At 45.4% G+C, this 22,687-nt stretch overlaps 1 protein-coding gene across 5 annotated transcripts in view; it reads left to right on the forward strand.

The window, feature by feature from the left end:
- TPCN1 (two pore segment channel 1) overlaps nucleotides 1-22,687 on the forward strand; it is a 54,815-nt gene that overhangs the window by 26,345 nt on the left and 5,783 nt on the right. For all 5 annotated transcript variants that reach the window (XM_055706087.1, XM_055706098.1, XM_055706079.1 and 2 more), the window contains 23 exons: nucleotides 814-938; nucleotides 3,501-3,677; nucleotides 5,020-5,133; nucleotides 5,393-5,523; nucleotides 6,108-6,196; nucleotides 6,801-6,835; nucleotides 7,431-7,489; nucleotides 8,289-8,388; nucleotides 9,438-9,554; nucleotides 10,501-10,625; nucleotides 11,893-11,941; nucleotides 12,144-12,207; nucleotides 13,256-13,300; nucleotides 14,366-14,422; nucleotides 14,512-14,565; nucleotides 16,057-16,129; nucleotides 16,354-16,461; nucleotides 17,697-17,768; nucleotides 18,587-18,676; nucleotides 19,452-19,567; nucleotides 20,248-20,294; nucleotides 20,837-20,905; nucleotides 21,342-21,426. In XM_055706087.1, the coding sequence (XP_055562062.1) occupies nucleotides 814-938; nucleotides 3,501-3,677; nucleotides 5,020-5,133; nucleotides 5,393-5,523; nucleotides 6,108-6,196; nucleotides 6,801-6,835; nucleotides 7,431-7,489; nucleotides 8,289-8,388; nucleotides 9,438-9,554; nucleotides 10,501-10,625; nucleotides 11,893-11,941; nucleotides 12,144-12,207; nucleotides 13,256-13,300; nucleotides 14,366-14,422; nucleotides 14,512-14,565; nucleotides 16,057-16,129; nucleotides 16,354-16,461; nucleotides 17,697-17,768; nucleotides 18,587-18,676; nucleotides 19,452-19,567; nucleotides 20,248-20,294; nucleotides 20,837-20,905; nucleotides 21,342-21,426 (2,001 nt within the window). The remainder of the gene's footprint in view (nucleotides 1-813; nucleotides 939-3,500; nucleotides 3,678-5,019; nucleotides 5,134-5,392; nucleotides 5,524-6,107; nucleotides 6,197-6,800; nucleotides 6,836-7,430; nucleotides 7,490-8,288; nucleotides 8,389-9,437; nucleotides 9,555-10,500; nucleotides 10,626-11,892; nucleotides 11,942-12,143; nucleotides 12,208-13,255; nucleotides 13,301-14,365; nucleotides 14,423-14,511; nucleotides 14,566-16,056; nucleotides 16,130-16,353; nucleotides 16,462-17,696; nucleotides 17,769-18,586; nucleotides 18,677-19,451; nucleotides 19,568-20,247; nucleotides 20,295-20,836; nucleotides 20,906-21,341; nucleotides 21,427-22,687) is intronic.

Genomic DNA, 22,687 nt, shown 5'->3' on the forward strand with positions numbered 1-22,687 from the left:
CCATGTTTGGGAGTTGCTTTTTGCAATTGAATTGTATTTTTTTCAATGCAATCTTGAATTATGAAGTCTGGTTCAGATGTTCAGTAAAGTGTAGTTTTATAGTGCTTTACTGGTACAAAGGACATACTCTTAGAAGTTTCAAAATCAATCTATGGGATATGAACAGAAAATTAATCTTGTTTGTTTTCATCAGAGGGATATTGGTACTTATCTGCATCAAAAAGAGCGTTGCAAAGTTGCATTGTTTAATGACTCTGGAGACCTCTGAAAAATGAGGCTTTCTACTAAAAATACTGACTGCTGCGATTAGTGTGCTGTACAGCTGCTACACTCAGACTGATTTCCCTTGCCTGTGGTAGTCATGTACTCCATTCTTCCGTGGTCTGTCCTACCATTAAATGTGAAAAGGCAGTGTTCCTTTAGCAAGCCCGCTTTATTTTGCGGGTTGAACATCCTCAGAGACTTGTAGCTGTTAGCTGCCTGTTTATAGTTTATGACTGCTGATAGTACGCTGTGAACATGACAGCACAGATCTCCTGAGCCAGGAGACCTGCTTATTGTATTAAATAGGATGCTGTGTCTTTTGATGATCTTCTGGGAACATTCCCCTGTTGAAGCACTGAGTTTGAGTGTGTCTCTTGAAAGCTCCTACATGGGAAGAATCAGTTTGTATGTACAAGCTGCCAGTTTCCTGGGTCCTCGGCCATGTCAGATGTTGCCTCTGGTCCTAGTGCCTGGCTTGTTTACATGCTTCCTGATCAGTCTCAGCTAGCTTAATTGTAAATGAGTTTTTCTCTTATTGTACTGATGCAGATGGAGGTAGCTATGACGTTATTAACGATGCATCCAGCCCTGCTGCAGGGGACTGCTGTGCGCAGCAAAGCTCTGCCCGACACAACTGGGAAATGAACTACCAAGAGGCAGCAATCTACCTCCAGGTGAGCCCTGCTGTTTGGTGTGAAAAATGGACTTCTGAAACTATGGTAGTTCTTGATTATAAGAAACAAAGAGCTTCTGTTTTGAGGTTAAAAACTTGGTGCTTTGCAAAGGAATCTGAGGTGTTGGGCAATGCTGGAAGTGCCTTCAGGTGGGCTCTAGCAAGTCATTTGGGAGCCACTGAACAAGCTACCCATCCTCTCCCGTCTCTCCCAGTGTCAAGGACTGTAGTAGTTGAGGGATTCAGCACATGTTCAGCTCTGCCAGCTTGCCATGGAGATTTCTGTCACTGGTTATAGATCGCTATTTCATCTCTTCAGTTGCTCCGAGGTGAATGGTCAGTGCTGTCCCGGAGACTTCTCGTGTTCTGGAAATGCCTTAATCCTGCCTTGGCCACAGATTTGATGGGTGGCCCTAGGATGTTTGTTTAGCATCAGTCAAGCCCTGCAGGTTATGTAAGGCACAAGAGAAGGCAGAGGTCTTGATTTCCACAGGAAGAAAGCGTGCTGAGATTGAGATCAGCCCAGGAGTGAAAGTTATCGTATTTGAAAGAAAAAAACCCAACAAACAAACAACCCCCTCCCATGCTGCAGTTACAGGAAACGCCATCTGTTACTTGAACAAAGGTATACTATTTTTTTGGATTGCTGTACAGTCAGGTGTCATGAATTAGCTACCAAAACTGAGCTTCTTCCAGAGCTGTCCAGTCTGAAATTGTTGCTGGTTCCTTTCCTTCCTCAATCTCTTCATTCCCTTTCAAAGGCTCTGCATTGCAGCTTGAGATGCTTTGGACCTAGTTAGGTTTTTTGCTTAAGCTACTGCGGGGTGATTAGAGCCATTTGTCCCACCCTGCTCCTGCCCCACAGGACAGAAATATTGCTTCTCTGACATTCTAAAACAGAGTAGGCTCGGACCTTTGGTAATACTTCAGCTTCATCATATGCTAGAGCAGCACTGGCAATGTAACGATAGCTCCAGCCCCTCCCAGGCTTTTGTTTAAACTCATGATTACTGGAGATGCTCTGCAAAGGGTCATTGAGTTGCTGCAGTGTCTGATGGTAATGTACACAGCAGGCTTGGCCCTTCAGATGCAGATTATTCTTGCTGCTGCCTTGACCAATGGTCATAATGACAATGTCCTTGAAATGCAGTAAACGTAACTTAAAGAGCATGAAGATTGTTTATTTGAACCAGTAGCTGCAGGCAAGAGTGTCTTATTTGAATAAGAGGACTTTGCTGTCCAGCAATGTTTTGAATTGCTTGGCTACCAAGAAGCAGAATGTTGACTATTTTTCATTCTGCAAGTGTGTTTTGTCAGGCGCGAATAAGAATGCCCTGCTGATCTAAGCTAGCACTCTCTTGAGGGGGGGGACGGACGGGGACTTGCATTTTATGGCGCTTGCTGCTGGGTTTTGTCCTGCTCACAATCTGGCTCACTGACCCTGCGGTGTGTGTGTGTGTCCTTAAACAGAATGTGAGCTTGCCTGTGAGATGAGTAAATGAGAAACATTTGAAACCCTTTTCTGAGTTAGTCTCCAGAATGCTTCACTTCTGAAAGGAGATCCTGTTTCCTGACCTTGTTAGCCATTTGCAATCACAGTTACTCTGCTTTCATAGTAATAGGTTACTGTCCTTACCGCAATTGCTTACTTGGAAAGATGTTAATTTAAAAAACACCAAAAAACTTCTTGTGCATCTGTGTGTCCCAGCTGGGGAAAAATGATCTCTGATGACAGTTTCCAAGAGGCAGCAAGTTTCCTGTGAGTGACAAAGGCTCCCTTGCTTAATCCATTGACTCAAGAAAAAGAAGAAGCTGTTGGGTATTTCTGCATGAAAAACCTCTAAAATCTCCCCAAACTAAGTTCCATCCTAGAGGTAAAAATAGCAATGATGTAGCTGTTTAAAAATCAGTTGTAGGCAAACTGTTAGGATGGAGTATCTGACCTTTTAATGTTAATTACGCTTTCTAGTTAAGAGGGAATGACAAATCAGCATAGCGACTTGTTAATTTTTCATGGAGTCTGTCTTCTCACATTCGTGAAGCAGTAAACACTGTGTGTGCTCCAGTGTTTTCTCCCAGACATTTTGCAAGGCCAAGATAAGGAGAAGCAACTGTCAGCCAGGTGCCCTGGAGCTTATCTGTGTGTTTTCGTGTTCTGTCCTGGAGAAGTTGAATCAAATAAGTCTGTAAAACATGTGGAAGTGGTTGCAAGTAAATGAAGTGCTGTGTTTATGTTGGGATGTTGTCTAAAGTTTCTTTGCCTACCTTCATAAACTCTTTCAGCACTCTTCCTCATTTTGAAAAGACTCAAGAGTTTCTGAAGCAGGAGTTTGTGGATATTAATGAGTTTCATTACTGAAATATGCTTATGAACAGAAGGGGATGGCCTGTGTGTGTTGAGTTCATTCCTCGATAAACAGATCAATGTCAGGCTGTAAAGTGGGAACAGCCTGTTGCGAATTGTATCTAATCCTTACAAAAGTCTGCCTTCTTCATGTGGAAAGCTGTGTTATAGTACTTTGAGTCACTAATGCTGTCCTTTTCTTTATTCCTGCTGCCCTAGGAAGGAGAAAATAATGATAAGTTCTTCACTCACCCCAAAAATGCCAAAGCACTTGCTGCCTACCTCTTTGCACACAATCACCTTTTTTACCTAATGGAGCTGAGCACGGCACTGCTTCTCCTGTTGCTGTCTCTCTGCGAGGCGCCAGCTGTTCCTATGCTCCGTCTTGGCATCTTTGTGAGTACTTTGGGGCAAAATGAAGAAGTTCACCTGTTTTCTGGTGGTGGGTAAGAGGAAAAAGAAGGCTAAACGTAGAGGAAGAAGGTAGCAGCAGTAGGAAGAAAAAAAACACCTGGCTTTTTTTGTAAATTGGCTGACAACAGATAAGCGAGCCAGACCAACATCCTTTTTTCATCTGATGTATGTAGACCACAATGAAAGTGACACTTACGTTATCAGTTTGTGAAGTTCTTAAATTTTGTAACTGAGAAGTAGGTGGTTTTTCCTTTTCCTTGAGGTAACTCAAAAATCTGTGTGCTTTGAGAGGTGGTTTTAAAGTCATTGTCAAGGTTGGTGCCATTACCCCGGCACCACCGCTGGTTCCTAGAACACAAACAAATCTCAGCCTGGGACAGGCTAGTAAACCTTCTCCTGTCCCCTCCTCCCAGTGTTGTGAGGACTGTTTTTAACGTCCGTGTGAGTGACTTGAAGTTTTATATCTAACCTTCACAAAATGCAGGTTGAGAGAAGGGGTACACAAACTGGTGTGTGCTGTTGCCAGTCCACAACCATTTCATGAGGTACCGCTGTAAGGCACAGTGCTAGGAGCTGCTGGTGCTGGTGGGAGACCCTGCATCTGCTTTTGGAGCTGTTAATGGTACCCTAGGACCATGCCAGGGGTATAGAACAGCCTTGACAGCCCTGGGATCAGTGTGTTCTTCAAAATGAGTCAGGGCTGCGTAAGTCAGTTTGGGTTTTGAGTTGTGGCTAAAGCTGAGGTTGTACAAAATACTGTCATCTTTTTTGTGGTGCATTTTGCATCTTCCAACAGAGAAGGGGTCCTTCAGCACTGCCAAAAGCAGTTCTATTCCAGAGCTTGATCAGGACCCTATTTGTGGTTGTTCAGAATGTCTGGTTAAAACCCTTCTCTATGTAAATTCTCTCTGCCCAGCAGCTCTTCTTGCATTTCACTAAAAAAATTACAGTATCAATTTTTTGAAAGTGTTTCTGCTCAAGTTGCAGGTGTCTTGCCCTTTTGTTTCAAATCTATCAGTACATTTTTTTTGATGTGTTATTCCAGCCCGAAAGGGATGTGGATTTCAAGAAATTCTGGGCTGATGCTGATTAGAGGAAGATTGTACAGGCTTTAATAAAAGCACAAAGCAATAAATGTAGAAACTTTGAAAAACAGTGCTGTGCTAGCTTTAAGAGTGGCCTTGGATTTTCCTGCATGTCGCGGAGCTGTGCTCTGACTGTTGTCAAACCCATGTGCTGCTTGAAATAGGGCAGAATCGTGGCCTCTGATGTGCTGCTCTTTGTAATCAGAAGCACTGATTTAAGCTTTGCTGTATTGTAACAGGTCCATGCAACCCTGGAGCTGTTTGCATTAATTGTGGTAGTCTTTGAACTCTCAATGAAGATGAGGTGGCTGGGCTTCCAAACCTTTATCAGGCACAAAAGGACTATGGTAAAGGTAAGTTGTCTGTTTGATGGTCAGTGTTTCTCCTTCAACGTCTTCGGGAACCAAAGAACCAGATTAAATACTGGCCTGTACTATAGCAAAGATGACCTAGCCATGCGTCCCGTGTGCCAAATGATTCATGTGAGATCTCTAAGCTCTCAAGAACACCTCCCATCCTTAAAGTGTCCAAACAAATGGATGGTCAGTGAGAGCTCTGCTTTTCCCAAAAGGAGACTGCAACTGTGCCTCTCATGAAACCACTTTTTTGCAGACTTGCGTGCTGTTTGTACAGTTTATAGAGGCCATCGTGGTGTTGGTGCGCCAAACCTCACACGTCCGGATAACCAGAGCTCTGCGCTGTATCTTCTTGGTGGACTGCCGTTACTGTGGTGCCGTCAGAAGGTGAGTGGTCAGCTGGCTGGGGTTTCTGCTCTCATGCCTGGGACTCGGGTGGGGAAAAGCACTCTGATCCCGCAGGCATCTCAGGAAAGTAAGTGTCTTTCACGGACATTTCAGATCTCGGGCATCTTTTGTAATCGTGACTGAAGCGTACCTAGTGTCTTGCCTATGTAGGGAAATTTCATAGGTAGTAGCTTTGCATATGCTGATGGTACACAGTGCTTATATATACTGTCCTCAGCTGTATGAACTACCTTGGCGAGCACAACACTTGAATGTGGCTGTATTGTTTCTGGTTCCTAGGTTTGCCTGCAAACTGCACGATGAATCACAGAGCTAGTCTTTAGTCTGGAGAAGGAAAGTTGACAGGGTGACAATAGTATTGTTTGCAGTACCTGAGAGCTGACTGCAAAGGACAGATAGGTAGCTTGGGAACAATCTTAACTTACCTAGCTTTCTACTTTTAATCCTTGGAGGAAGTGGAAAGTCAGTCCTCAAGTATGGTGTGTTGTTGGGGATTTTTCCCCTGCCAACTTGGAGGAGAAAACATGCAAGTTCTAGTTTATTTATGTTTTCTTATTTTTCAGAAATCTGCGACAGATCTTCCAGTCCCTCCCACCATTTATTGACATTCTTCTCCTCCTGCTTTTCTTCATGGTGATTTTTGCCATTCTGGGTGAGTTGTATTTATGGAAGATGGAGTGGTGCTCTTAACCAGTTATTGTCCAAAATTAACACAAACAACTCGAATGAATACAAAGCTGATCAGAATCAGAGTCCTGCCAGGATCTTCCATTTATTCCATTTCATCCGCAGTCATCTGGAAGGCAGAACTAAAGATCAAAAAAATCTAGAAGCTGGGTATTTGATTTTGAGGCAAAAGTCCTTTTGACCTCTTCCAGAGGACAGTCTGTGGTGTGTGTGTTTGTGGTTTCCCAGTTCTGTTTCCATCAGCTGTTCCCCAATCTTGTAAGTTTAGTCTACATTCTCACAAAGCATGCGGCTGTCGTGTACTTGCTACAGTCCTGTATGCAAACCATGCCCAGAAAGTTTGTTTTCCAAAAGGATTGGTGAAATGCCAGTGACATTTTTTGGCAAACCTGGAAAAGGCCTTTCAGATACTTGCCGCTTCATGGTGTCAGAGAGGGCTTAATCTTTGCATGACCTTCTCTTTGGGAACAGAGACTCATCACTGCGCTGCTCGGTATTAAACAGACTTTATTTTTGATTGTTCTTTCCCTTTTTTCTCTCCTCTTTTACCTTCTCTGCTGTTTCTCTAGGTTTTTATTTGTTTTCTCCTAACCAGTCGGATCCGGTGAGTATCGCTGGTTCTTTCACCTGAAGCTTGGGTCCCATTTTGACTTGCTTAAGAATCAAACATTCCTGTGTAGACTTAGCTTATTCCTGTGTGGTGGCCAGGGAGGCCAGATGCTAGCTGCTCAGAGACGGTTACCCTGGTCTACCCCTGCTGGGAAGGAACTTCTTCAAAGTCAGCTTGTCCCAAAGGGAATGTTCACGGAGTTGTTCCTTGTTCTTGGTGTCTTAATTCAGTCAAATGAGCCACCTGCTGCTGTCCCCAGGGGAGGAAGGTATCTGGGTGAAAGCTCAACCACTTCAGACTGTTGCTGTCAGAGTCGAGCAGCCACTAGGTCCTGCTACTGATTGAGTCTGTAGCTTGCTGGGTGTAACTACTACAAAAATATGTAGATGAGCTTTTAATTTTTAAACTCTTCACATGCCATCTCTCGGGCACCTTTAAAAAGGACCGATGCTGAAGTACCCTTTCTCTAGGGGAGGCATCAGGGAATTGTAGAAATGCCTGTGTTCAGGTAGGTGGGTTGGTGGTTTTTTGAGTGAAATGTCACTATGAAATTCTGCTTGCGTTTTGTCATGGGAGTTTTTTCTTTCAGTACTTCAATACCTTGGAGAACAGCCTCGTGAATCTCTTCGTGCTTTTGACCACTTCAAAGTAAGTTCATGCTTTTCTAGCTCAGTCTTTCCCTTTACCCCTAAAGAAGTCTAGCAGAGCCAAGAGTTTATTTGCAGAAATGCTCTGTCTCCAAATACAATCCCTTTCCTCTGTATGACAGAGAGATTTCCTGGGTCAGCCTGCATAGGAAGAACTGGTATTTCATTTTGGTTTAGGATACTGTGACCTCAGATGCAGTTATCTCTAAGCGACTTGGACCTCCTCATCACTGTGAGGGCAGTAAGGGGGAAACAGCTTTATTAGGCCTCGGTCCAAGAAGGGAAAGTTCTGTTTGTGCTCCTTTGTCAGCCGACAATTTGCTGTTGTGAAGTAACTTCCTATTCCTCTGCTTCAGTTCACCTATCTGCTAGGAAAGGAGGATAACAACAGTGGGTAAATATTGATCTGCTGTCAGGGAGAGCTCTGAGGATTAGGAAATTAGCAGAGGATGGAATAAATCTTAGGTTGTAACACTCTTGCACCAAAGCTGTATTGCTGTCATTGCTAAGTATCGAAGCACAACCCTTAGCCACGTTACAAATCCCCTTTGCCCATTTGGTTTTGGGCTGTGCAAAGAATGTGCTTTTCATATTTATTTTTTTCATACCTCCATGTTCTTGCTGTTCGTTGCTAGGCACAAACTGCTGTGGCATGAGCAACCATGTGTTTCGCAGAAATGAGCAGATCTTTGGGTGTGAGTTTGCACACACACCTGGGTCCTGTGCCTTTTGCCTTCGTAGCGGGAAGCCTATAGCATGAGCTATTTGGTGCTTAAACTCGTGTCTTTTTTTGGATGCAGTTTCCCTGATGTGATGATGCCATCTTATGCCCGAAACCCCTGGTCCTGTGTCTTCTTCATAGTGTATCTCTCCATTGAGCTGTACTTCATCATGAACTTGGTGAGTCCCCTGAAGAAGCACCCAACTTCTCTCTGCCTGACATTGGAGCTCCTTGCCCAGCACAGCCTTCCCCATTCCCAAGAGTGCTCTGTAATGATCTGAGACCTTCTGGCAAAATACTTCCAGAAATGACAGCTTTGCTACGGATAGGACTCTTTTAATGTTTAACCAGAAGGAATTGAGCTAAATCACAGAAACCAGAATGATACAAGTCTCTTTCAACTTCTCTCACATTAATATCATGCTTGGAGTGACATACTCGGTTGCATGAAATTTATTGTTCTTTTCTGTCTTAATTATTTATCATAAGATGGCATTTTATTATCTGGGCTTGCCTGAAATACTTTGTAAATCAGTTTGAGGGGAATGGAATTACTAAGTATGGCAGGACTTGAAGGGTGCTGGTGACAGCAGTGTGAGAGCATAGCTGCTGTGCTGGCTCTGCTTCTTGCGACATCTAGGGCAGGGCCAGGACCACCAGCTCAGGGGAGGATGTGAGTGGTGGAAAGGGGCTTACCAAAGGAGATGAGGAACGCTGCAACCCAGGGTGGGTGATCTGATGCATGTGGTGGGCTTGGATTTCCCTGCTGCTGTCCTAGATGGAGGGTTAGCTTTGACATGTTTCTGCCAAAGCTTCCGTGGAAGGGTGAGTCCAGAGAGCAGTCCTCAAAACCCACTTTCTAGGAAGAGATCAGGGCATTTTAACAAACCTTTTTCTGCTGTTTTCTGTTGGCATGTGTGGGGTTTAGCCTTAGCTCTTAAAACCACTAGTGAGCATTAGGAGGGCAGAAACATCTGGGCCTCTTCCGGAAGGTGGATCGGTGTGTGTGCAGTATGCTTGGTGATCCCTTTGTGAGATCCCTCCTGGCCAACGGGCCCTCACTGACTCTGTGCCTCAGTCAGTGTAGCGCTTAGTAAATTCCTTCTGCAGGCAATGCCTCTCATGCCTTTCTAGACTGATGTTCCTGCCTGTTTGAGAAGCGCTGCCTCAGGTAGCTGCAGAGGTTAAGGATCAAAGCATTACTTTCTCTCTTGTCTTCTCTCTACAGCTTCTCGCAGTTGTGTTCGACACTTTCAATGATATCGAGAAGAGGAAGTTCAAGTCCTTGCTGCTGCACAAGCGCACAGCCATACAGCACGCCTACCGCCTGCTGATCACCAAACAGGTACAGGGTCCTGCAGGGAGGCTGAGAACAGCCTGGAGTCCAGCAGGAGGGGAGGTCAGCAATGTTTTAAGAACACCAGTGGTCTGGAGTGTTCAAGGAGCATGTTCCAAAACAGATGATTTATGTGTCTGTTGACTGTAGTCACACTCAGCTCCTTTTTTTTTCATTCAGGTAACTTGTTTATATCTGTTTCTGGAGGAAAAAGAGAGTGAATTTCAGCCCCATGTGAGATTATGGAAGCGTCTTGATAAAATGAGTGAAATTTGTTCTGGAGTGTGTGTGATCACTGATTTCTCTCTGATTCAGTGTGGGTCACTTGCAGACTTGCTTCTCAAGCACCGGTACTTAGGGAAGGGGTGGGTCATGCAAGTGGAGATACAGTACAGTTGCTAGATACCGCATGAGTGAATGGTGCAGAAACAGAAGTAACTCACCTAGCAACAACTCTTTGCAGGGACAGAGCACTTGGGGGAGAGAGGGTTGATTTCTTGCTGAGCCTGGGGAGCAGCAAGAGAAATAAGGCCCAAAAATAACTAACCCACTTCTAGTAGATTAGTTTGTGTTTAGGGCACACAGCTGATAGCCTTAAAAAAGCGCTAGTAATGGGATCCGTTAGGCTGTCTCCTAATTTCCCAAGAAGAGCGGTTGAACTCTGTTGCTCGGGGTGTCTGGTTGGACAGTTTTCGCATGGTAGGGCAACAGGGAACAGTTCTGCATTTACTGGAGGGACTGATTGCCAGGGGAGCTTTCTGATCTCTGTGCTCTGGGATAAGCTCAGTATGTTAAAGTAATAGCTTAGAGTACTTCTGGGGCTTGGTTATAATGGCATCTTGCGATAATGTAGAAATCTTGCTTAAAACAAATCTGAAGTGAGAATTAAATGCGCTAGCCTCTGTGTGCTTCTGCCTGATGTTGCTGCTTATGACAAACATTCCCTCGTTTCTAGAGGCCGTCTGGAGTTTCCTTCAAGCACTTTGAAGGGCTGTTGCGGTTTTACAAGCCTCGGATGTGTGCCAGAGAGCGATATCTCACTTTCAAAGCACTGAATCAAAGCAATACTCCTTTAGTCAGGTAGGATGGTCTTATTGTCGCACCCAGAGCAGGGAGGTTGCTTCACTCCTGGATCTAGGCTATACCTTGGAGAGAGGATGGCTGGGGTTATAAAATGAACGTTGTCTGAGATGTGGGAATAGAGTTATGTGATTGAAAGGATTTGTCTGGAAGCAGGGAGCATGGAGGGGTGGGTACCCCGGGAGCTGAGGTTTTTCTTCAGAGGTGATGGAGTTCCTGCGTGCCCTCTTGTGGATACAGCGCTCTGCTGGCAGTCACCATGCAGACTTCTGTTTCCCACCTCCCCTGCGAGAACAGAGGAGTGAGAAATTGAGGAACAGCACTAGAGCCTGCAAGGAGCATTTCTTCACACAGTGCAGCCTCACAGCTTAACAAGTTTTTGTTTTTTCCAGCAGCTGGCTGTGTCCCCCAGGGTTTTGTTAATTAAAATCTGGTTCTGCTGGTGCTTTCAGGACTCTCATCCTCTGTGTTATGAGGCAGAGAATTACCATTCTGGTGGGTGGGTGCAGCTAACTCCAGCCAGCATGGAAGTAGAGGGAATTAGAGCAGGAGACTTTCTCTTCCTTTTCCTTTGTTCTGGCCGCAGACAGGCTGGGAGTGAGTCTCCCATGAAACTGGTGCCAGCGCTTCACCTTAAAGTCAAGTGCCACAGAGAGGTATTGAAAATGGCATAGGGAGAAGGACTGTGTTCTTAAATTTAGGCACCTAATGACACCAGTAAGAGTCTGAGAAGTTCAGCATTCTCACTTCCAGACACCTAAAAGCTGTTATAGGCCTGACCCTGAGCACCAAGACAGGCACTCGTGTTTTATGAGTTTCTTTGCTTTCATGTCCTTTTTCAAATGTCATTGTTACCCTCAAAAGAAAATGTGCAAAGACCTTGGAAAAGGACTGTGCGAGTAATTAAGACAGTCCAAGATTTCTTCTCGAAGAGTAGTACGATCTCTGTCCCTTGCAATTTGCTATCTAAGCCTCAGGTCTTTCCTCTTGGTAGTAAAATTCTGCAGTTCAGTAGTGTCACGGTTTCCTCCAAGGGCTGTGGCATTCCAGAAAGAAGACAGGCTTTGCACCCTGTTCTGGCCACTGTCAGCCACTAACCTTTGGCTAGACCGGGAAGAGGTCAGTGGTGAGTTATATCAGCTGTGGCTGCAGTTCTAATCAGGAGTTAATAAATTCCAGGGACTCTCTGCTGCTGATGCCTGACGAGGACAATTAAGGATCTAATAATCTCCAAGGCTCTGATCAGATGCTTCTTTCTGTTTTGCAGTCTAAAGGATTTTTACAATTTCTATGAAGTTGTTGGCTTAAAATGGAAGGTGAGTATTTATTGGGTGGAGAAGAGGGGGAGTGTGTGTGGGAGGGAGAGCAAAGGAGGCCAGTGATTAAAGAGAAGGTGGGTAAGGAGCAAAGGCAATCTAAAAGAAGCAGATGATGGGAATAAGGTGGGTCTCCACCACTGCACGTTGTTTGTATGGATGTGGCATTGACTACTTCTGATCACATCTGTTCTGCTTTCAGGCAAAACGAAATCGCGAGCACTGGTTTGATGACCTTCCACGGACAGCGTTCCTTATTTTTAAAGGTAACAGTCTGTGTTTTCATGACAGCATGTGTTCAACTAGCAGGAAGAGCATTTCTTTATGAAGACAGGGCCCTCCGAAGGGATCTTCTGTTATGTCCCTGGTAAACAGCTGAGGGAAGGCCTGCTAACCGATTCTCTGTGTACTCAGAGCCTCCAAGCCCACAGCCTTGTATCCAGAATCTCCAGGGAAGATTTCTGTCATGCAAATATTCCCTGTACTCTGACCCTGGCTTCCTTAAAATAAGAGACTTCTTGGCAGAAGCTCTGTAGCGAACCAGACCCTGAGGTTAGAGGGCTGTATTCCGTTTTCAGCACAGAGGTTGTGGGGGGGGGTTATGATTGCTGAATCTGCTAGAGTTTATAGAGTTTGTCCACATCCCAGGTGGTAACTCACAGCAGTGGCTATGGAGTGGGATTTGTGTTTTCACAAGAGCTGCTAGGCTTACTAGTCCCAAGATGTGGTTGCAGCGCTTGTGCAGGTCAAGTGCAGCTGCTCGGGAAGGGGAAAGAGGTCTGAAATACCCATCAATGTAATCTGTTTTGCAAATGTGATTTATCTCCCGTGTCCGAAGTTTGCTGACTGAATGTAGCCATTCAGAAATAAGAACTTACCTGCAGTTATTTTCCAGTGTTGTATGTTAGTGGGAAAGAGTTAACCCCATCTTGGTGCAAACACACAGCTGTCACAGGAGTCCTGCATATCTCTGCTGATGCATTCAACCCTCCTTGACAGCGTACGTGTTGTTCCAAACGCAGGCAGTGCTTCAGCAGCTGCATTTACCCCTGTCCACACCACAGAACTAGTACATAGAGAGAAAAAAAAAAAAGACATCTCGGGTGTTAAGGATAGTGAGTTCATTGGTGCTAAAATTCTAGAGAAAATTTGAACTTGGTCCCAAGAAGTAAAAGTTAATAATTTTCGAGTCTGTTTATCTTCTGTGCTGAGGATTGGTATGAAAAATGTCTCTAAGGAGAAGATAAAGGAAGCTGTGTGTGAGGTATGGAGGATTGTGTAAACATTTGTTTTGTCATACTTTCCTTCATGCAGGCATCAACATCCTTGTGAAGTCCCGTGTGTTCCAATACTCTATGTGTAAGTAGAAGTAACGAGCTGCCTCTCTGCTAGGCTCCCTTGATCACACGGGTACGCTGTGTCTGCCAGCCCTCGCAAGGACATAGCGTGGTGCGGCTGGTCTTCGGTCTGAGCCATGGCTCGCGTACAAATTTTGGAGTTTTGGCAGAGAGGGAGGGAACAGCATCCTCATGCTGAGCGTTAACTGCAGCCTGGGCTGTCAGCTCTCGCTGTGTCAAGTTTTCTGGAGAGGCTCATCAGTTCAGTACTTCACAACGCACTTGTGGGTCTAATTCTGTAGCCGTCGCATTTAGGTAGGTGGGTGGTTAGCTTTCACAAACCTTGAGGTTTTTATCTTGCAGCTGAAGGATGCTGGGTAAGAAACTGCCTTACCAGACAACCAACTTCTTCTGTTTGCACTTGAGAAGGTGCAGGCATCCTCGTGGCTGGAGGGATTGCTTGGCAACTGTACTGCCTGCTAGAATGATCCTCTGCTCCTCTTCTCTAGAGGAGAAAGTACTTACTTGTGGTGCTACTTGCTATGTTCTAAACTATCTGTTCCTACTCGGTAATTTGGGGTTTTTTTTGAATGTTGGAGGAGAATTTTTTGTTAAGTTGGGATGCTAAACTAAAGAGGGTGAGGAGATCTGAGTGAAAAGAAGTCCTGCACCTCCAGGATTTGAATGTTGGGGAGCAGTGATAGATCCAGGCTGACGGAGCTTTGTCCTGTACTATTGGAGACCCAGTGGTTCTCAAGATTTTGTTCCAGAAGTAGGAGAAAGGTGAAATATGCAGGTACTAACATGGCAGAATGTAAAATAATTTTGAGTAAAAATGATTGAGATGATTCAGACCATTGTTTTGTTTTAGTTCTGTTTCCTTCTGGAAGATAAAGGTACTGCATCTGTTAAAGGCCTGGGCAAGTGAGGATAGAAGACTCTCCCAAGTGATGTGTTCAGTTTCTATGTTGAATTGGAAACAATGACCCTGCCACTTGTCCAATATTATACTCTTTTTGTTAGCCTAAAAAACAGATGCCTTCTGGTCCAGGACAGGTTTTGCCTGGGTTTTTACTTTGTTTTCCAGATACTGTGGTGGCTGTGAATGGAATTTGGATTCTTGTTGAAACCTTCATGCTGCAAGGTAGGAAATGTTGTGGCTTGTTTCCCAACTGTGATGCTGGGGACTGAAAAAAAGGGAAGGCTAGAAAAAGTTCTTCTTGTGTCTTGCAGGAGGGAATTTCTTCTCCAGAAATGTCCCGTGGAGCTACATAGTCTTCCTCACGAGTAAGTTGATGCCTCCCAGCAGAGCTGTCGTTTCAGAAGGAGTTGGGACGGGAATAGACAGCTCCGTTCCTAGAAGATTATTCAGTTTGAAGTTAAAACTTAGCCACAGGTGTCCAGGCTCCATCTAGAACAATGCTGTGCCTGGCAGTGATTGTCAGCATCCCCACGGACCCATGTGAACACTGCTGCACTGTTACACAGCTCCCTGTGCCACTGCAGTCTGGGGAGCCTCTTACCTCTGGTGCAACTCTCCGCAAAAGCTGCAGTATTATTCTTAAAGCTGGCTTCAGCCCTGAGAACAGAATAGCCTCGTTTATTAGGCACAGCATGTGAAGTGATAAGCTCCTCCAGACTTGTGATGGCTCTGTGTGGAGTTGCTCACATTGCTCTGCACTGCACTGACTATTCCAGGAGGTGTTACCAGCTCTGATCTGATTGCAGCTGTGAGCTGGCACTCCGCCACACAAAGCACGGCAGTCCTGTTTGGAGTACGGAGTGCAGGGGCATGTTGAGGAGAAGACTGAAAGGACTAGGTGAACTAGTTGATGAGCTGAGTTTTCTAACTGGACACCATCCCCTCCACGAACCTGTACTTTAGTCTTCCTTTTCAGCCCAAGTGTAAGCAATTGCTTCTTCATGGGCTGGTTCGTTGCACTGCCATAGAACTCTTCAGTGACGTGAATTCCCTTCTCCTGCCAGCGTCTCTTGCTCGAGGAGAAGCAAAGTGTAGCTCCACAGAATCAAAATAGTGTGTAAAAAAAGCGGGAGGTTCTTTGGAGAGTCTAGGAGAGGTTCCTAACCTCTTCTTTGGCTGCTGGGCAGCTCTAGCGCTTCCCTGGCCATTAGTCTTCAAAACACTTGTTACAGAAGTTTGAAGGCTGAGGCACTCTGCAACGCTTCTTTTCACAGGGACGTTGTCATCCAGCTCTTCTCTTTGTTTCTCTCCCACCTCCACCCCCACGCCCCCCAGAACCTGGAAAGAAAGACTTTGGGTTGACAAACAGGGCATTGTCATGTTATTACGGTGTTCTTTAACCTACAGGCCCACAGGGTGCTGCCAGGACAGGGAGTGAAAGTAGACGGCTCTTCTTTGAAAGGATCAACCCCTGCAGGTCAAGGCTGGGCTATGGGATGCGGATACATTTCGCTGAGATAGAAGGAAATGAACAGGCAGGATTGAATTCCCGACACCACTTTCCAACCTTTCCTATATGGGACCTTGTGCCTCAACATCTATAGTGTGTTAGCCAGCTGAGTACTCTGTAGACTGTTCTGAGGAGTCATAGCGAGGAATACAGGAAAGTGTCTATTTGGAGGGTTAATGTCTCTTTGGCATCTCACCAAGAATAAGGAGGATGGGTGGGGGTCTTTTAGACCTGTGTTCGAAAGTCCTGTGCTTAAAGCACCACACATCTTTGAGCACAAGCCTTTGCATAAGCCCACCTAGTGATGCTGCTTAGTTCTGACCATGGCTGTCATCTTGGTTTACAGTCTATGGCGTGGAGCTGCTCCTGAAGACCACTGGACTGGGGCCCGTTGAGTACCTGTCCTCAGGCTGGAACCTGTAAGTGCACGGTGATGTTTTTGAGAGACGTGATAACTGCTGGGTTCAAAAGACCAACTTCTTAGATGAGTTTTTAGGCCTGTAGATAAGGCTGTCAGCAGGCTGTTATAATTCTGCCCTTGGCCTTGTGCATCTTGTTAGGCTGGAGCATCACCAAGTACCTCTTCTCTGCTGAAACACGAATGATAAATCATTGTCCTTATTTTATTTTATTTTATTTTCAGCTTTGACTTCTCAGTCACCCTGTTTGCATTTTTGGGGCTCATGGCACTGGCGTTTAACATGGAGCCGTTCTACTTCATTGTGGTTTTGCGACCCCTTCAGCTGCTGAGGTGAGACAGGAAGGCTGGGGGGGGGGGGGGGCGCGTTACAGAGAGCAGGTGGGGAGAAAACAGCCAGGCTTGTTTTCCATCAATCCAGCTGGGGACCGAGCTCCTCACCAGGAGAGGGCAAGGATTGCTCTGTGGGTACGTGACCATGGCAAACAGGAATTGCGTGGGGTAATGAGATTAGCCAGAGTTATCAAAATGAATGATAACAAAAACTTGGGATGGGATATGAAACCCCGTGCTTTGGAGCTTAAGCTGATCTCTAATAGAGATCAAGGGATTTACTGGGGGCAGATTATCCTGTGTCTGCCTTCATGGGGTTCTTACACCTCCTCTAAATTGTCTGATGCTGTTCAGAGAAAAGCTTTTCTGTCAGGGTGACACAGTCTGAGCCAGTTTAATAATTTCCATTGAATTACCAGAAATTACAGTTTTCAAAGGATGTTGCTTTCTAGGGTGAAGTACAACCCTGCTCTAACTGCTTCTTGCACTTTAAGCAAGACTGTGGCCTGTAACCTCTCTGCAGCTCAGTAAGATGGGTCTGATTAACCCTCTCATTTCGAGGCTGTTAGAGGTACCTTCACCTTTGCAGAATGCTGAGAGTCATAGGGGGATGGCATTTGAGGCAAAATGTTGTTTTGTTAAAAACAAGCTAATGCAATTTAGCTCTTCAGTGAGGATTTAAAGAACACTTTATGATACTCAAGGGGGGGGAAAAAAATAATGTTTTCTGTGTTGCTCCCTTGCCAAAGACTGTGTTTGGCAGCTGTGTTTCTCTGTAAAGGCTGATGGAGTTGCCAAATCTTAAATTAGCAGGCACAATGCAGTTTTCTTTCATCAGTTTTATTGGGTCATGGGGGAAACACGGAAAAGCTTGTGTCTGAGGAAAGGAGTAACGAATCCTGACCCTGTACACAGGACTAATTTAAGTTCTTACGATTTTTATGGTTTTTTTAAATAGCTATTTATGCATCATGCTTTGTAAAAAGACATAGGCTTTTCCTTGAGATTCCTCAGTCCTGTGAACACTTAGTTGAATGTATCATAAACATTCGGATGGGACAGTGGGATGTTGTTAGGTGAGCAGAGACCACTTGAGCCAGAGCAGATCCTATGAGTTTGGTGTCAGGAACCCTTACTGTTCATTGACTACAGAGGTACAGAGAACCGTGATACTGTATTTCCAACAACGTGAGGAGAGCTGCAGTGTGTAGGTAACTACTGGCTTCTCCTTTCAGGTTATTTAAATTGAAGAAACGCTACAGAAATGTACTGGATACTATGTTTGAGTTGTTCCCCCGGATGGCCAGGTACTAACTTCTTTTTGCATGACGACAGGGAGAGGAGAGTGAAGGTTTAGTGTCTAGGATCAGGGTCAAGGTAGGGACCTGTTAAACCTGCTAAAGGTGTTTATGCTCTGATCTGTCAACAGGTTGTAACTGATTCTTCAGTGTGCTGCAGGGGGTGTTAATCTTCCAGTTTCTTGGAGCAGTAGGTGATAAGCAGCACTCCAGCACCCTGGGCCGCCTCCTGCTTTTGTGTTATAACTAAGAATCGATGCTTGTGTGATTTATCTCCCCCATCCCAGCTTTGGTGAGAGGGGAGGCCCATCTGGGAGGAACATTAACATGAATATACTAGTGCTTAGTACAGCCACTTGAGCATTATTGTGAAATGGTGGGGAAGAAGGAGCTTGGGGTTTGAGTGGGGCATCCTCAGACCTCATTCCCTCGAGGGCGGTCTGAGCAGAGTGTGTTAGCTAGAGAATGCTGTTCTTGGCACAGTCCCTGCAGCCAAGGACGTGGAGAGGGCAGAAACAGTGTGTGTTGTTCTTTGTTAAAGAAAGTGTGGAGGGACGTTTGTTTACCAGAAGAGACAGACTGGGAGGGAATCCAGGCTGCTTTTTAGTTTTTCTCTTCAGTGAGTGGCAAGCTCCTTGTCCAAGGACTTCTTGAATGAGGGCAGGCGAAGAACTGCAGAGCCATAGTGGCAGGGAGGGTGGTCTGGGGTTTTCAGTGCTGCTTCCCATCCGCTGGAAATGCCTTCCAGAGCAACCAGCCTGTGTCTGTGTTTCCCTGCCTTAGCAACTCTTCAGTAGCACAGTACTCTTTCTGTTTTTTGCCCCCAGCCTGGGTTTAACCCTGCTGATCTTCTACTATTGCTTTGCCATTGTTGGCATGGAGTTCTTTGCTGGCGTGGTCTACCCGAACTGCTGCAAGTGAGTACCACGTACCCGTCCCCCTCTGCAGTGGTTTTGGTACAGAGCCAGTAGCAGTGAGCTCTGGCAGCTCTGTCTCCCTGTGGAGCAGGGGCCAGAGAATGGGTCTGAGTGGGGGTCTGCAGCTAAGGCAACGTGCTGTGAAAATCTAGGAGACACTTCACTTGGCTAGGTAAGATCGGATGAAATGACTTTTGCATTGCATTTGGAAAGGCAGAGATTTTTGTGGTAGGGGTGGCTGGCTTTAACGAGTTCTGTAACTTGCCTCAGGTAGCTGCACTGGGAGGACAACTTCATGGTACCATGGCTGGAAACTCTTGTAACATCTGCTTTAGAGTGAAGTCCAGATTTTTATCTTGGCGATGCCAGAGTTGCTTGGCCAGACCTGTTACATATTTAGGCCTTACTTTGTAACACGATAAATTCACCCATTCTTGGAAGCTAAGCTGTCCTGTCCTGTGCCCTTTTCATCTTAAATGGTGGCAGACCACTTGGAAATGCCAAGCTTTAAGGGTGTGAGCCAAGGAGTCTAAATCAAACACTCAGTTTCCCTGGTATATTTGCTGAATGATTAGAAAGACACCATGTGCTCCCTGGGCTTGTGCTGAGCTATGAAGAGAGAAGCTTTCTTTCAGAGAAAATTGCAAGTGTTGGCCAAGAGGTAGAAACTGCCACTCTGCTCACCACCTTCCCAGTGTTTCGGTATTTATAACCCTTGGCATTTTCCTTGCTTTTCTAGTCTCTTCTCATTCTTTGTCCTGATTTCTCCAACCAGCACAAGCACGGTCGCAGATTCCTACCGCTGGGTGAATCATACAGTTGGCAACAAGACGGTTGTGGAAGAAGGTTATTACTATCTCAACAACTTTGACAACATTTTGAACAGCTTTGGTAAGGGCAGTTTCATCCGTAGCAAAAACTATTCCTTAGTGCATCTGTGTTCCTGCAGAGCTGGACAGCAGGACTGTAATAATGCTCATGTAAGCCTGGGACTCTCCCGTTGAGTCCTACTAACGCACCTCAAACGCTCAGCATCCTGCTCTCTCTGTCTGGAGAGCTCCACCTGACTAACTGTGCCATGTCTGTTTTGCAAGGTAAGCAGAAGTCTCTCAAAAGCCAGTGTGAAGCCAGCAGATCTGTTCTGACTGGTGATCAGACCAGACTTCCAGAGATGTTTGAGGACGTTAAGTCACTACCCTTCTAAAGAACCAATACTGATGCTAATATATTTCTTTAAACCCACTGATTTTTCTTAACGTGTGAGGAGAGATGCTTATCTCGTGGTGATTTCAGAGGTCTCCACGCTCTCTGGTGGAAGGAGTCCGGTCTGTTTCTGATTCTTTTAAGAAATATAGATTAAGCCATGCTTCTGGTTCTGTGGGTCTACCCCCTTTGTCTGAAGTAATTGCAGTAATGAAGGTCTGCATTCTGTCTCTGGATCTGCTGGCTTTATTGAAACTTTGGTATCTTGCTTCAGTCTTTCCCATCAAATATTTTGTCTAAGAATCACTGTAAAGTAGGTCAGGGTGGATAAAGGAATTGTCTGTATTTTTTCTCCCACTTGTATGCAGTCACGCTGTTTGAGCTGACAGTTGTCAACGACTGGTACATCATCATGGTAAGTAAAGCTCAGCTACCATGTGTGTATAGACAGCACAGACTCTGCCAGTTGAGCTAGATCTTCTGTGCCTCCACTGCTTTCTTCTGATGATTGGAGATGGGCCCAACGTTGTCACTTGTTGTTGCCAGATATCTTTTGGTCCTGATGGCATTTGACCTTTGACATGCTGCTGGGCATGTTTTCTTGTGAATCTTGACTGGCCTTCAGGCCTTCAGGTTTCGCAGCCTAGACAAACGGAGTCACTGTATTCCAGCTTGTCACCTGCTGTTCAAACTATGTTCTCATAGCAGCAATGGCTTTTAAACCCACAAACTTTAAATGTTGTGTATAGGAAACTCTCCTTTTAGCTTGAGAGGCAGATTAGCTGCAAGGACCAGCTGGGGCATTGAGCACTGCACAGGCAGTCCCTGAGGCTAACTGTGGAGCCATGAATGAGAGAGAGAGATACCATTTATGCTGCTTTATGTCTGTTGGCAAGCAGTTAACAGCAGATTTTTCCTTCTTTTGTGCACTACTGACTTCTTGCCTTTCCTCTTTAGGAAGGGGTGACATCCCAAACCACTCACTGGAGCCGTCTTTACTTCATGATCTTCTATATTGTGACCATGGTAGGTTTCTGGATGTGTTTCATGCATCAGATAGTGGGGATGGGGAGGGCAGACAGCTTTTACTGTGTTCCAGAAGGAGCTTCCATGCCTAAATGAGGACAACTTTGTTGTTGTGCATAAATGTCTTCCAGAAACAGGTGTGAGTCCATATCACTTGCAGAAAGTTGAATTTATGGGCATCAACAGAGCTGATGCCACACAAACCTGGCCTGGGGTAAGGACTAGGGCAGCACAAGAGCTCTGTTCTGTCCCCATTGTGGCAGACTGTTGGCAGTTTACTCACAGGTGGATGTGTGGTGTGTGCATCCCCTCTGCCGTGGAGGAGCTGGGGAGCATAGACTTGAAGCACAGATAAAATGCTGAGTTTCTGGTTGAACTGGGCTGGAAGAATCCCCCAGCAGCAGCCTCTTGACCTCTTCTGTTCATGTCCTCCCAGGTGGTGATGACAATCATTGTGGCTTTTATTCTGGATGCTTTCGTCTTCCGCATGAACTACACTCGGAAGAACCAAGATTCAGAAGGTCAGAACTGAGGACTGGTTGACCTACAATATTTTGTCTTCTCTCCCTGATGTCTTATGTCTGTAGGAGAGAGTGGGACTAGCCAGCAAGACCAGATTTTTTGTTGTTGTTTATTTTTTAGCCTTATTTCCTAAGCTAATTCTTGCACTTTTGTGTGATATTTTGGTCTGGCCTTTCTGCCTTGCCCCTCATCTCTCCCCCAGCACTCCCCAAAAAGTAAGTGCGTGTGTGTGTATGTATGTATGGGGGGGAGGTGTTTATATATAGAGGGATGGGTGGGTGTGTGCACATGTGTTTGTGTATAAACTTCAACTACCTGAGCCATTTCAACCAAATTGCTTGAAGATAGGAAGTCTGCATACATTTCATTAAAGAAATGTAGGAAACTTTACAGCAATGATGTAGCAAAGTTCAACAAGAGACTTTACAAGAAGGGATTTTTTTTTTTTCTTTAAAACCAGTTTCCCTTCCTCACTAATACCCTCACTGGCACCAGCACATGTCTCAGAGTGGCTTGTTCAGCATTCAGGCACCAAAACACTGGATCCAAGTGGTGTGCCAGCTCTCTTTACCGTGACATGGAGGACAATGGACACTGCCTATCCAGTTCGGTTCTTTCCACATCTCCCAGTTGTACTTACTGGTGACTACGTGCTGGTTTTGGATGTGCATTTGGGTACTCTTTAGGAACTGACAGGGACTGGTTTCTCCATCTCGTCACCCCTGTGAGTCATCAGTTTTACTCACTGTCCTTGTCTCCTGAGCTGGATGTCTGAAGCTGCATGTAGCTTCATGACCTGCTAATTTAGGTGCCATAAACACATTAATCTCCTACAGCCCTTCTCTGGCTATTCCTTTGGGTCATCTACACCCAGACTTTTCTATTCATTCTCCATGAAGACTACTCTTAATAACTCTTTACACTCCTCTGCAGGAAGGAGTTACAGCTACTGCACTCATATATTTCATACCAGAGAATCTTCCCCACAGAAACGTGATGAAGGCCCCAGCCACAGGAGTAGCTTTGATCAGCCTCTCATCTTTCTGAGGTGCCAGAAGATCAAATTTGTGTGGCTCAGGCCTGTAGGAGCCAGGAGTTGTTAGTTACAGAAACACTTTTCATCGTGATCCCTGCTGCACCCAGTTTGAAGGGTGCGGTGAAAGACGCTTGTTAGCACTGAACTCCCAAGTTGTTGAAGGTCAAAAGGCAGCAATTTCTGTGTAATTATTTGCTTTGCTAGTTAATTCACAGGCAAGCAAA

This window comes from Falco cherrug, chromosome 1 (assembly GCF_023634085.1).
Source record: "Falco cherrug isolate bFalChe1 chromosome 1, bFalChe1.pri, whole genome shotgun sequence".
NCBI classification, from domain to species: domain Eukaryota; kingdom Metazoa; phylum Chordata; class Aves; order Falconiformes; family Falconidae; genus Falco; species Falco cherrug.